At 38.2% G+C, this 13,481-nt stretch overlaps 1 protein-coding gene across 2 annotated transcripts in view; it reads left to right on the top strand.

Annotated features, from left to right (window-relative positions):
• LOC124711250 (proton-coupled folate transporter-like) overlaps window positions 1–13,114 on the top strand; it is a 165,761-nt gene extending 152,647 nt beyond the window's left edge. For both annotated transcript variants that reach the window (XM_047241221.1, XM_047241220.1), the window contains one exon: window positions 12,943–13,114. In XM_047241221.1, coding sequence (XP_047097177.1) covers window positions 12,943–13,000 — 58 coding nt within the window. In that variant the 3' untranslated portion in view covers window positions 13,001–13,114. The remainder of the gene's footprint in view (window positions 1–12,942) is intronic.
• The last annotated feature ends 367 nt before the right edge of the window (window positions 13,115–13,481 follow it).

Here is a 13,481-nt window from a genome sequence, read left to right on the forward strand (position 1 = left end):
ATTCTTGTCGCCACCACCCCAATTCACCTTAGTTGGAATTTGTGTATCCTTGTCTGTGTACATCTACTGTTATCACATGTGAAAGTGTGCGAATGGTTTTGAAATTTTTGCAAATCATGTAAATGAGGCAGTACCCAGGGATCAGCCCAATATTCGGCTAGACGAATGCACGAAACCACCTAAAACCCACATCCAGGCTGGCCAGCACTTCGTGCCTGTGCCTCAATGTTAATCCACTAGTCAGATTCAGTAAGAGGCCATCACACTTCCCCTAACATGGAAGCCGTGTGAAATGTTCACAGCTATTTGGGCAAATAACTGAGAAGCATCAAGATTTGCTAAAGAAAATATGCTTCGCATTCTTGGGAAATAAACTGGCTGATCTATGTAAGCCAGAGATGCCAGATGCCGCAGATGATATGAAGAAAATGTGTTCTATGTCACCGTCCAGATGATTGTTTCTTTTGTAACACTGGTGTTACTTGTTTAAAAAATGTATAAAAACCTGGTTTTTGGTACGGATTATCCTGTCCACAAACTACAAGAATTTTTTGATGATATTATCCTGGGTGTCTATAGTATTGCAAAGTATTATGCAGATGAACAAGCTCATGACACATTTCATATCACTTTGAACAGTTTTTACTAAACTGCTCAAACATACTCTGCTAAATGATTGGATTAGGGATTTGTGCATAATGAAAGTAAAATCTAAATTACTTGATCCCAGACTTATAGAAATGAACTTGTTAGAAAGTGGAACAATCATGCATGTATACAGATGAAGAGAACATATATTTTCTCAGTCTATCAAAATAAATGTGATTTTTGCAACATGCATCATTGGCTACGACATGTGAGTTACAGAAAGCAATGCTCGTGCAGTCCATAGCAGCCATGCTGGATTTTTGAGGATGTTCCCAGACCACCAGGATGCGCATGAGAGCTATGGACCAACAAGTTTCTTGCCAGGCAGCAGCAGTAGTTCACTGGATGCATTGCAAGGCTACATCTACATCCGGTCACTAGTTACAAGGCGGTGCCACATCACTTCCTGGAGAACAGACATTTAAGGAAACTTGGGGACCTTTGCGGGTAATTCCCATTGACAAGAGATGGCCAATTCATGTGCCAACTGCTTTCAGCCCCTTGGTTAAGCTCTCTTCGATGTGCCACCTGTGACAGCAACATAATTCTGAGAAGTAGGCTTCTGCATTGGGAAACAACTCTTCAGATGTTAGTTATTTCTGTGTTTAATTCTGACTCCAGGGAGTTAGTGGGACCCAAATCCACAGAATTGTTCCTTTTGGTGGAACCACAGAAGAGGCGGAGTTAATTTGTAAATTATAAATTGTGACAGACGGTTCTTTTTTTCTCAGAAGGACAATTAAGAAGCTATTGTACTGCTCCTGGGACTCTCTTTTAATTAGGAATAATAGGCAGATTTTTCAGTTTCATTTAGTAGTTAAATGCCGACTTGATGAATGAATTTTTGATTGAATATAAAAAGGAGGAGTGGAGATTCTCCTGAAACAAGATTAAAGGCTGTGTGATACACAGTAACACCTGTGTATCAGCACCTTTCGTCCATTCTGTACATATGAACAAAAGCTGTGAAACACGTGGGGTTTCACTTCACTGGATGCGTTAATCCATAGAGATGCTTTATTACAGTGTTCATATTTTTGGACTGAACCCGCTTGAATGGTGTGATAGACTTGTTTACTGACTGCTTCATAATTGCTATTAGGAAAACTCAACACTAGGGTTTTAATTGCTTTTGAATGAAGTCCTGGTTTGTTTAAATCAAACAATGGAAACTCCAGGTTGGAGTATCTACAATGTAAGGAAAGGATACGTTGCTAAGAACCACAAAGAGAGCACATTAAGTTGCAGACAGGCACAATTAAAAGGCACTTTCATGTTAACTTTTGGCCATAGCCTTCATAAAAAGAAAGAAAGAGAAATACACACACATTCAATCACACAAGCAAGCACAACTCACACACACAAGACCACCATCTCCAGCAGGTTGGACCAGAATTCTCTCTCTCTATCACTCTCTCCCTCTCTCAGTTAAATCACTTAGACATTTCTTTATTGTGAAAGCAGAATTTCAGAGTGCTCTTTCATCTCCATCTTTACTTTGTTCTAAAGTATTAAGTCTTACTGTAGAGTATGAAATTTGTTTATGTACCTCTGCAAATTCTTGTGCAGCAAATTTGTGAATCTTATTTTATTAGATAGATAAAAAATCTACTTACTAAGTGGTGGCATAACACACACATAAAAAACGGTTGGAATTGGCAAGCTTTTGGAGCCAGTGGCCCCTTCTTCAGGCAGAAGGGTTGAAGGGGAAGGAAGAGGGGTGAAGGAAAATGACTGGAAAGGCCTACAAAAAGGGGTACATTTTAGGAAATCACCCAGAACTTCAGTCTTCCCTTCTCGTCCCACATGCTAAGTCTCCCCTGACCCATAGTTCTGGGTAACTTTACTGAAATCTATCCCTTTTCATAGACCTCTCCAGTCGTTTTCCTTGAGCCCTCTTCCTTCCCCTTCAACCCTTCTGCCTGAAGAAGGAGCCATTGGCTCCAAAAGCTTACCGATTACAGCCGTCTTTTATGTGTGTGTTTTGCCACCACTTCGTGAGTAGATTTTTTATCTGTCCAATTAAATGATGAAATAAATCTCGGGTGAACAGCCTGGTATGTGTGCATAGGACACAATATTTTGGCAATCGACCACTTTGCCATCGTCAGATGCGCTGATGACCTGATGAAGGCAACGTGGTCGATTGCCTAAATATTGTGACCTGTGCACACTCATACCAGGCTGTTCACCCAAGATTATTTCGTCGTAAAATACACCAGGAGAAATTGAAGAATCATATCCAATTAAATAATTTTCAGACCCTGCCCTCTTGAAAATCTATGATCAACTTCTTCACTGATAGCTTCATAATTGCTGTTAGAAAAACTTAACACCACATTATAATTACTTTTGGATTACATGCTCACTCATTTCACATTACTGAAAACTATGCAGTATTGACAATAACCATATACATCATTGAATGTAAAGTCTTTACATAGAACAAACGACATTTCACAAACATTTCATTTGTCTGAATCAACACCACAACTATTGTCAAACATATATTATTTGAGATCTTGTAGCTTTTTCATAGTAGGTCAGCAATACTAGAAAGTTCTATATTCACATCCTAGCAGGTACTTCCTTTCACAAAGTTACTGTGATTGCTGTCCCATTTTGAAGACAGACATCATACCTCAGCATTATTCTCCAAATGCAAACAAAGTGATAGATTCACACTATATCTGTGTCCTCCTCTACAGTAACTTACTTTATGGTTTTTACTCACATCATTCATTGGTAAGAAGTTGTAGGGATACATTTCGCTACTGTGGAGTGATATGTAACAACACAAGCCATTTGTAAATCAAGTGTCACGTATGCTTCATTGCCAGCAAAGTGCCAGTACTAAATATCCCTTTTTTTATGTGAATGGATGGCAGGGAAAGGAATCAACATTAGTCCAGAATAAACAGGCCTGCAATTTTCAGCCCACAGAATTGGGTAGTACTGACCCACTTTGTGCAAGTAGTGCCTTGGTAGCCGCTGATACCCTTCAAGAGCTGGTTCTGAAGATAAAGGGACAATCTGGACATCCACTGAATGTTGGCAAGAAGGCTGTTGATGAACTGAAGCTCAGCTTGTATGTCTCTGAATCCATCAGAGCCCACTATAATGGAAAACCTCTCCATTATGGTCTGGTGATAGTTGCCACATTGATATTACTTGCTATTGCTATGGCTCTACATGCCAGAACTGCCTGGCTCAGGCAAGGCTAGTGGTTCCCACACTGGAGAAACCTGCTACATTTATAGATGCACAAAACAGTCTGAGTTATCGTGGGGAGGTGGATAATCTTGACATGACCCGCATTTACGTTTAATGAGTTTGCTGTTTCCTCTTCGTTTATTGCTCTCACGTCAAATGAAAACAAAATGGATTTCTGTGCCCAGGAGCTACCAACTGAATTAAAATACATTGACATGAGCACAGAAGACTAAAATATGTTATTAGTTTTAGATTTTATTTTATTTCCACCTTGCAGAACAATGAAGTTATTTTTGTCAGTTTGTTAAAGAAATTTCATGTTTATTAATCCTTTCCACTGAGGCAATCAATTTATTTGAAACGAAGTGCTTAATTCCACACTATTGGGTAGTTTCAACTGTTCACTGTATTTCAAAAGTGCATGTTTTCATCTTCTAGCACATATGGCATTATGCCACAATAAAGAACCAAACATGAGATAATACAGTACTGGTACTCCAAGAAAATTTACAACCGAATATGGACATATGAATGTGCACTTAAAGCCGAAGTATGCATTTTAGTATGGTTCACAAAATTCCCATGTTCTTGGGGTATCCTCTGATGTCTTGCTTCTTTTATGGCATAATGTAAGATCTTTTAATGTTTTACACCTACGAACATAAGGGCTTCCTGCATCATCATAGCTGCACAAGTGCGGTGATGCCCATTATCTGGCGCTCTCTGGCAACTACTGAAATGAACCCATTTCTAACAGGTCGCAGGAAAATATTGCGAATGGTTGTTTGAAAAGCATTACTTTCAAAGTAAACATCCTTTTATGCAAGATGAACTATGTGTGAGAATGTGCGATGAATTTCTTAAATCACAGAGCTTTTGACTCTCATTTAAAAATCAACTCTTTGAGGATGGCCATTTAGAAAAATTTCGAACCCAGAAGATCAGACATTTATGTCTTTATTAAAAATTTTACTAGCACATTTGTGTGATGTACCTTAAAGTGTGACTCATGCAAAAAAAGATCAACATTGTATGTGAAAGCTTAGCTTCTCTTGCCCCTTATTAATCTTTGAGACCAATATTATATGTGAAAGCTTTGCTTTACTTGTAGCAACACTATATATATATTGATTTAAACCATTCACTTTTCCTATTTGCATGTACGCACTACTTAACAGTGATATTGCTATTGGCTGACTACATCATGTGCCCTATGCTCTGAATATCCACTGCCATTGGTTGGCGAGAACACGTGACACGATCTCTGACTGGCTGTATGCAGCGTACATGTTGCTGCACATCAAAGATCTTTCCAAAAAAATTTTTTAACTGAGTTTGGTTTAAAACCAAAGGGCAGGGAAGTCCTATGCTGATGTATAAAACCATAACTGTTAAAAGGATTGATAAGTTTTACAGTTCCAAGGAAAAGTATACTGTCACTTAACACGAAAAAAGTGTATTTTCACCTGGGGTGAAAATGTAATTTTAACCGGGAAAAATCCAGGAATTTTTCTTTTCTTGTCCGTGTACACACCCTGTGTTTAACAATAAAAGGATTTATTTCTAATAAGACAAGTACCAATAGCAGTTCATACAGTAAAAATTTGCCAGTTTGTCATAATACCTGCCAGATCATGATAACCAGTCAAGTCAAAGACCACAAGAAGAGTCATTTTTCTGAATCTTTTGGATGCAACAGATATGAATTCCATTTAAGTACACACAGGCATCTGTTAGAGGTCTGTGGGGCTGCTCAATTCATTCTCAGTGGCTGTGCATTGAATGATCCATGTGATACTCCTCTAGGATCAGAAACCAAAATAAATCATAAGATTGCTCCACTAGACACATGTTTTTAGCATACAGACAAAGTGTGATATAAATAAATTATGCAATGAGTGCCCTCAAACATCTACTCTATATTTATACTATGTGTCTTTAGCTCTTTAGATCACTAACAAATACAGCAACGTACAGCTTGAGCAGAAGAGAACTTTCTCTTTATAATGTCCCACAAGCTACTCTGTTGCTAGCCATATTTTCAAATTTACAGCTACGAATAAGGTCAAGTTTATTGTCACATTATCAATCACTTGAACTTAACAACTGTAACAACCAGGACTTTTTTTGTCAGAGACTGCACACACAAGATGGAGTTCTAGCATACACTGACCAGCCAGAACATTATGACCACTGACCTACTATCAATATAAACCCATCGAGACGATAGCAGTGTCATCTGATTATCAATCATTGCTAGTCAGACATACACACATTGCATATAGTATTAGTGAGTGTGCAGTCTGTTTGTAGAATGGGGAAGGCAGATGATCTATCTGAGTTTGACTGAGGCATATTGTACCGGACACTGAGCACCAGCATTTCGGAAACTGCAGAACTTGTTGGGTGTTCAAGAAGTGCTGCGGTGTGTGTCTTCAACAGTGGCAAACCCAAGGTAAAACCATGTCCAGACATCATAAAGTTAGCCAGTCACCCATCATTACGGATGACAGATGTCATAGGCTGGTCAGACTGGTAAAATAGGAACTGTGGCAGAACTAAATCAGATTTTACTGCTGAGCAGAATACAAGTGTGTCTGAACATGCAGTGTGCCCAACACTCCTAATGATTGGCCTCCGCAGCTGGCAACCCATCCATATGCCATTGTTAACAGCATGGCATTGGCAACTATGACTGAAATGGGCACATGACCATCGGTATTGAACATCAGCACAGTGACAGAACATTGCATGGTCTATGAATTCCAATACCTTCTTCATCATGCCAAAGGGAGGGTGCAAGGGAACAGCACCTTGGCACCTGTACTGCAGGATGAAGACAAGCTGATGGCACTTCCATTATGTCTAGGGAACATACACAAGGGCCTGCATGGGTCCAGTGGAGCTTGTGCAAGGCACCATGATTGTCAAGAAGTATCATACAATGGTTGCAGACCATGTACACCCATTCTTGATGATCATGTTTTCCGACAACAGTGGCATTTTTTAACAAGATAATGCCCTGTGTCACAAGAAAAAGGAGTGTGATGGAATGGTTCGAGAAACACAGTGGTGGGATCCAATTGATGTGCTGGCCCCCCCAACTCACCAGATCTGAACCCAATCAAACACATTTGGGATGTGAGTCAATGTGGTGTCAGAGCTCATCAATGCTTCTCCCCATAATTTACGGGAATTAGGCGACTTGTGTGTGCAGATGTGTTGCCAACTCCCTCCAAGGCCGCACTGCTTCCATGCTACGATGTGTCACCACTGTTAACTGTGCCAAAGGTGCACGTACCAGCTGTTAGGTAGGTGGTCATAATGTTCTCACTGATCAGTGTATTACTGCAACACACTGCAACGCCACCTCGCCAATTACTTTCTTGAACAATGAATTGGCCAGGTAGATTGGTCGACTAGACTGCCAGATCCTCCTTCATTTGATTTCTTTTTATGGGTCCATCGGAATTAATAATTTATAAAGAAAATACTTCTGAGACCCACCTTCACTGGAGAAAACAAAATACCAATGACATTACGGGAAGGGACATACCCAAGAAATTTATCACATACACCATGGTCATTTTTTGAAGAATACTTATGAGACACTGTAAGTGTACTAATGTAGTGCAGATTAAAGTTTCTTGGTGACACTCATAGAATTGAAGTCTCATACCTGAAAAACTAGATTGTGATCTCACAGTTCAGTAACTGCAGCCGCACCTTAGATTTAAATTTGACTTACTGGCCCAACTATTTCTGTTAAACCACATTTGGGTGATGACCAGTTTAAAAGTATTAATATTTCATATAAACCAGGTTAGCATGTACACTTAGGGATAACTATCAGTGGCAACTTATTTTGTAAACATCCACTTTTTACAGTACACACTTCGTAAAACTATAGTCACTTATGTGTAGTTCTTAGAGTGAATCATGAACACATTAAATGTAGGCTTGACTGTTACACACACTTTGACAAAGAGATATTAATTCAGTGTTAGCTTTGCTACATATTGTTATGAAGAAGAGTGACACAAAGATGTTACTGGTGGCAGGCTTTAATATGGGGAGGCTGACTGGAGGATACCTGAATGTGCATTGACTTTAATGAAATAAGTTTACAAAGGTGTAACTAATCTGTGTCTATGTGCTTTTATTACATTGAATGCTGTTCTCAGGCTGACTGCATCAAGGGTTTGCACAACTATTTATAGACATGTGTAGGAATAATAGTTAAACTCGGCTATTACATTTATTTTGTAATGAGAACAAGGTCAAATTTTGAAGCAATATCATCCTACTGCTTCAAAATTTGACCTTGTTCTCATTAAAAAATAAATGTAATAGCCGAGTTCAACTAGTATTCCACATAGACACAGTTTATGTTACACCTTTGTAAACTTATTTCCTTAAAGTCAATGCACACTCAGCTATCCTCCAGTCAGCATCTCCATATTAAAGCCTGCCGCCAGTAACATCTTTGTGTCACTCCTCTCGATAACAATATGTAGCAAAGCTAGCACTGAATTAATATCTCTTTGTCAAAGTGTGTGTAACAGTCGAGCCTACATTCAAAGTGTTCATGATTCACTCTAAGAACTACACATAAGTGACTATAGTTTTATGAACTGTGTACTGTAAAAAGTGAATGTTTACTCCCCCCCATGAACCATGGACCTTGCCGTTGGTGGGGAGGCTTGCGTGCCTCAATGATACATATAGCCGTACCGTAGGTGCAACCACAACGGAGGGATATCTGTTGAGAAGCCAGACAAATGTGTGGTTCCTGAAGAGGGGCAGCATACTTTTCAGTAGTTGCAGGGGCAACAGTCGGGATGATTGACTGATCTGGCCTTGTAACACTAACCAAAACGGCCTTGCTGTGCTGGTACTGCAAACGGTTGAAAGCAAGGGGAAACTACAGCCGTAATTTTTCCCAAAGGCATGCAGCTTTACTGTATGGTTAAATGATGATGGCGTCCTCTTGGGTAAAATATTCTGGAGGTAAAATAGTCCCCCATTCGGATCTCCGGGCGGAGACTAATCAAGAGGACGTCGTTATCAGGAGAAAGAAAACTGGCATTCTACGGGTCGGAGTGTGGAATGTCAGATCCCTTAATTGGGCAGGTAGGTTAGAAAATTTAAAAAGGGAAATGGATAGGTTAAAGTTAGATATAGTGGGAATTAGTGAAGTTCGGTGGCAGGAGGAAAATGACTTTTGGTCAGGTGAATACAGGGTTATAAATACAAAATCAAATAGGGGTAATGCAGGAGTTGGTTTAGTAATGATTAAAAAAATAGGAGTGCAGGTAAGCTACTACAAACAGCACAGTGAACGCATTATTGTGGCCAAGATAGACATGAAGCCCACGCCTATTACAGAAGTACAAGTTTATATGCCAACTAGCTCTGCCGATGACGAAGAAATTGAAGAAATGTATGATGAAAAAAAAGATAGTGAAGGGAGACGAAAATTTAATAGTCACAGGTGACTGGAATTCGGTAGTAGGCAAAGGGAGAGAAGGAAACGTAGTAAGTGACTATGGATTGGGGGTAAGAAATGAAAGAGGAAGCCGCCTGTTAGAATTTTGCACAGAGTACAACTTATTCATACCTAACACTTGGTTCAAGAATCATAAAAGAAGGTTGTGTACATGGAAGAAGCCTGGAGATACTAACGGGTTTCAGATAGATTATATAATGATAAGACAGAGATTTAGGAACCAGGTTTTAAATTGTAAGACATTTCCAGGGGCAGATGTGGACTCTGACCACAATCTATTAGTTATGAACTGTAGATTAAAACTGAAGAAACTGCAAAAAGGTGGGAATTTAAGGAGATGGGACCTGGATAAACTGACTAAACCAGAGGTTGTACAGAGTTTCAGGGAGAGCATAAGGGAACAATTGACAGGAATGGGGGAAAGAAATACAGTAGAAGAAGAATGGGTAGCTTTGAGGGATGAAGTAGTGAGGGCAGCAGAGGATCAAGTAGGTAAAAAGATGAGGACTAGTAGAAATCCTTGGGTAACAGAAGAAATATTGAATTTAATTGATGAAAGGAGAAAATATAAAAATGCAGTAAATGAAGTAGGAAAAAAGGAATACAAACGTCTCAAAAATGAGATCAACAGGAAGTGCAGGGATGGCTAGAGGACAAATGTAAGGATGTAGAGGCTGATATCACTGGGGGTAAGATAGATACTGCCTACAGGAAAATTAAAGAGACCTTTGGAGAAAAGACAACCACTTGTATGGGTATCAAGAGCTCAGATGGAAACCCAGTTCTAAGCAAAGAAGGGAAAGCAGAAAGGTGGAAGGAGTATATAGAGGGTCTATACAAGGGCGATGTACTTGAGGACAATATTATGGAAATGGAAGAGGATGTAGATGAAGATGAAATGGGAGATACAATTCTGCGTGAAGAGTTTGACAGAGCACTAAAAGACCTGTGTCGAAACAAGGCCCCAGGAGTAGACAACATTCCCTTAGAACTACTGACAGGCTTGGGAGAGCCAGTCCTGACAAAACTCTACCATCTGGTGAGCAAGATGTATGAGACAGGTGAAATACCCTCAGACTTCAAGAAGAATGTAATAATTCTAATCCCAAAGAAAGCAGGTGTTGACAGATGTGAAAATTATCGAACTATCAGTTTAATAAGTCACAGCTGCAAAATACTAACGTGAATTCTTTACAGACGAATGTAAAAACTAGTAGAAGCCGACCTCGGGGAAGATCAGTTTGGATTCCGTAAAAATATTGGAACACGTGAGACAATACTGACCCTATGACTTATCTTAGAAGCTAGATTAAGGAAAGGCAAACCTACATTTCTAGCATTTGTAGACTTAGAGAAAGCTTTTGACAATGTTGATTGGAATACTCTCTTTCAAATTCTGAAGGTGGCAGGGGTAAAATACAGGGAGCAAAAGGCTATTTACAATTTGTACAGAAACCAGATGGCAATTATAAGAGTCGAGCATGGATGATAAATAGTTTAGACAAGAAGAGAGTAGAAGCTTTCGAAATGTGATGCTACAGAAGAATGCTGAAAATTAGATGAGTAGATCACATAACTAATGAGGAGATACTGAATAGGATTGGGAAGAAGAGAAGTTTGTGGCACAACTTGACTAGAAGAAGGGATCGGTTGGTAGGACATGTTCTGAGGCATGAAGGGATCACCAATTTAGTATTGGAAGGCAGCGTGGAAGATAAAAATCGTAGAGGGAGACCAAGAGATGAATACACCAAGCAGATTCAGAAGGATGTAGGTTGCAGTAGGTACTGGGAGATGAAGAAGCTTGCACAGGATAGAGTAGCATGGAGAGCTGCATCAAAGCAGTCTCAGGACTGAAGACCACAACAACAATAATCATCCTACTGATTCCCCTAATAATTTTAATTAACCATGTATTAGAAGATAAGAAAAGTACTAAAGTTTAAGGCATTTACCTACACAGTTTGCTATCAACTTACATGTAAAATTTCCTTGTTTATAATTTTTTCCAGTTTATTTAAATTCTTAATTAGTGACTTAATTAGATAACCAGATAGACTTTTGAATTAAAAAATTAGGGCAGCAAAAATATAAAGTCAAATCATGGAATCAAACTAGTTTAAGGGTTCATCTGAAAAGGATCTTGCAGTGTGGCAAAACTTTAATTACAAATATTATTTAAGTTAGTAATTTTTTGAAAAATGAAACTAGTTACTGGAAAAATCAAAATCATGGCTTTCTAATGAGCAGTATCAATCCTCTCATAGCTACTGATTAGCTCACATTAATTTGCTGATTACTTAATGTTTTAACAATTTCGATTTTACCCAATTAACAAGCTTTTAGGCAAAACCAAATATGTCAGGAGACTGCAAACTATGACATACATAATGAAATTCTGTGAAATATTGTACAAACATTATTTCAGCAGTTTTAGGAACACAAGCTGTATACATTACATGTATAAATAGGACACAGCCTTAAGTTAATAGGGGAAAAGTTAGTTATTTAACAGGAGTAGAACTACTGCAGGTGGAATAACTGCACTTTATTAAGTTTCAACACATTTAAAGAGTTTCTTGTATTTATAACTTGTATTTGGTTTTCAAATTCTTGTTATTTAACTTAGGCATTAACTGCTATTTGTATTTGATATTCCGATTCTTTTTACCTGTTATTTAAAATGAGCTGACACAAAAATAAATAAAATGAAATGCAAGCACGTTAAAGCAGTTGCTTCCCAGATTCCTTTCCCTATGATAAGTGCCGTAATGGACAGTATAGTTGGTAAAATGTTGACCTGTGGTGCAGATTTATAGCTCTTTCATCCTGGCTGCTGCAGGTGAACAATAATGTTCAAAGCTCCTTTCACATTTCTCAATATTATGCGCTCTAACTTTTAATTCCCCATTGTAATATAGAAACAGAGGAAGAGTACTGTGTTTATTGCTCAATGTGTGGTTCTGTACATGAAATATTTGACCTCATTCATGTTTCATTCTGTAACTCTGTAAACATAGGAAGCATATTGGATAATGACAGGACCCCATTAACAACCACAATTATTACAGAAAATTAGATGATACCAGAATGAATTGTCACTCAGCAGAAGAGTGTGCTGATATGAAACTTCCTGGCAGATTAAAATTGTGTGCCAGACTGAGGCTTGAAGCCCGTAGGATTCAAGTACTGGTCATGCATACAGTCTCCATCTGCCACAAAGTTTCAGTTATGCGACTGATTGTTTTTAGACACTAATTGGTATTTCTCAATTATAGCAAGTAGTTCACATTGACAAGACGTTTCTGTGTCAGTAACAGATGAAATCTCTTTTACCCATCGTACCATGCCTATGTCCTATGCTTACTGCATTATATAACTGTAATTTGAATTAATAATATTCCATTTTCCTTGTACATGGTGACTTGTACAGAATATTCTTATAGATTTTTTTGCTTTCAATTTTCTGGGCATAACTTTTACACAGACAAAGTGAGAACAAAATTTATCATAAACGGATCTTATAAAAGGTTTCATACATTTACTAAAAAAATGATTATCTCCTTTTCCAGGGTAGTTCTGCATTTCCAGAATCATCCCAGCAGTGATTATGGACCCATTCCAACCTGATGATTGGTACAAAATGAGTTTTCTGAATGAACTTTTTGTGTATTACATGCTTTGCATGTTATGTAGCCTTTATGCTACTTATCTTCTAATAAAAACAAAATAATATTTTTTAAACATTTGTTTGGGATTACTTCAAACAAACATACTGAATTACTACAGTTACTTGGTTATTTACATCTTCTCAAACAATATGGGTGGTATTATTCCAGACATATTATGTTTTAAAACACTTTATTACTGTTGTAAATCATTTAATACAAATCTTTATTCAACAATACATCTTTAGTTATGTTTCCTAGGAGGAAGGAAGTAGGAAATTTGGAGTTTCGTATATTCATAACTAGATTAAGAATATCCCTTAAAGTAACACTTTCTGTAAATTGCACAATATTTTTAATTCTAATATTGAAAATTCCTGTTAGTAATGCAGTGCTAATAGTAAACTATTACTGAAGTACAAAAATAAGACTCCAGTGCATGC

The sequence above is a fragment of the Schistocerca piceifrons genome, chromosome 8, assembly GCF_021461385.2.
Source record: "Schistocerca piceifrons isolate TAMUIC-IGC-003096 chromosome 8, iqSchPice1.1, whole genome shotgun sequence".
Lineage (NCBI taxonomy): Eukaryota > Metazoa > Arthropoda > Insecta > Orthoptera > Acrididae > Schistocerca > Schistocerca piceifrons.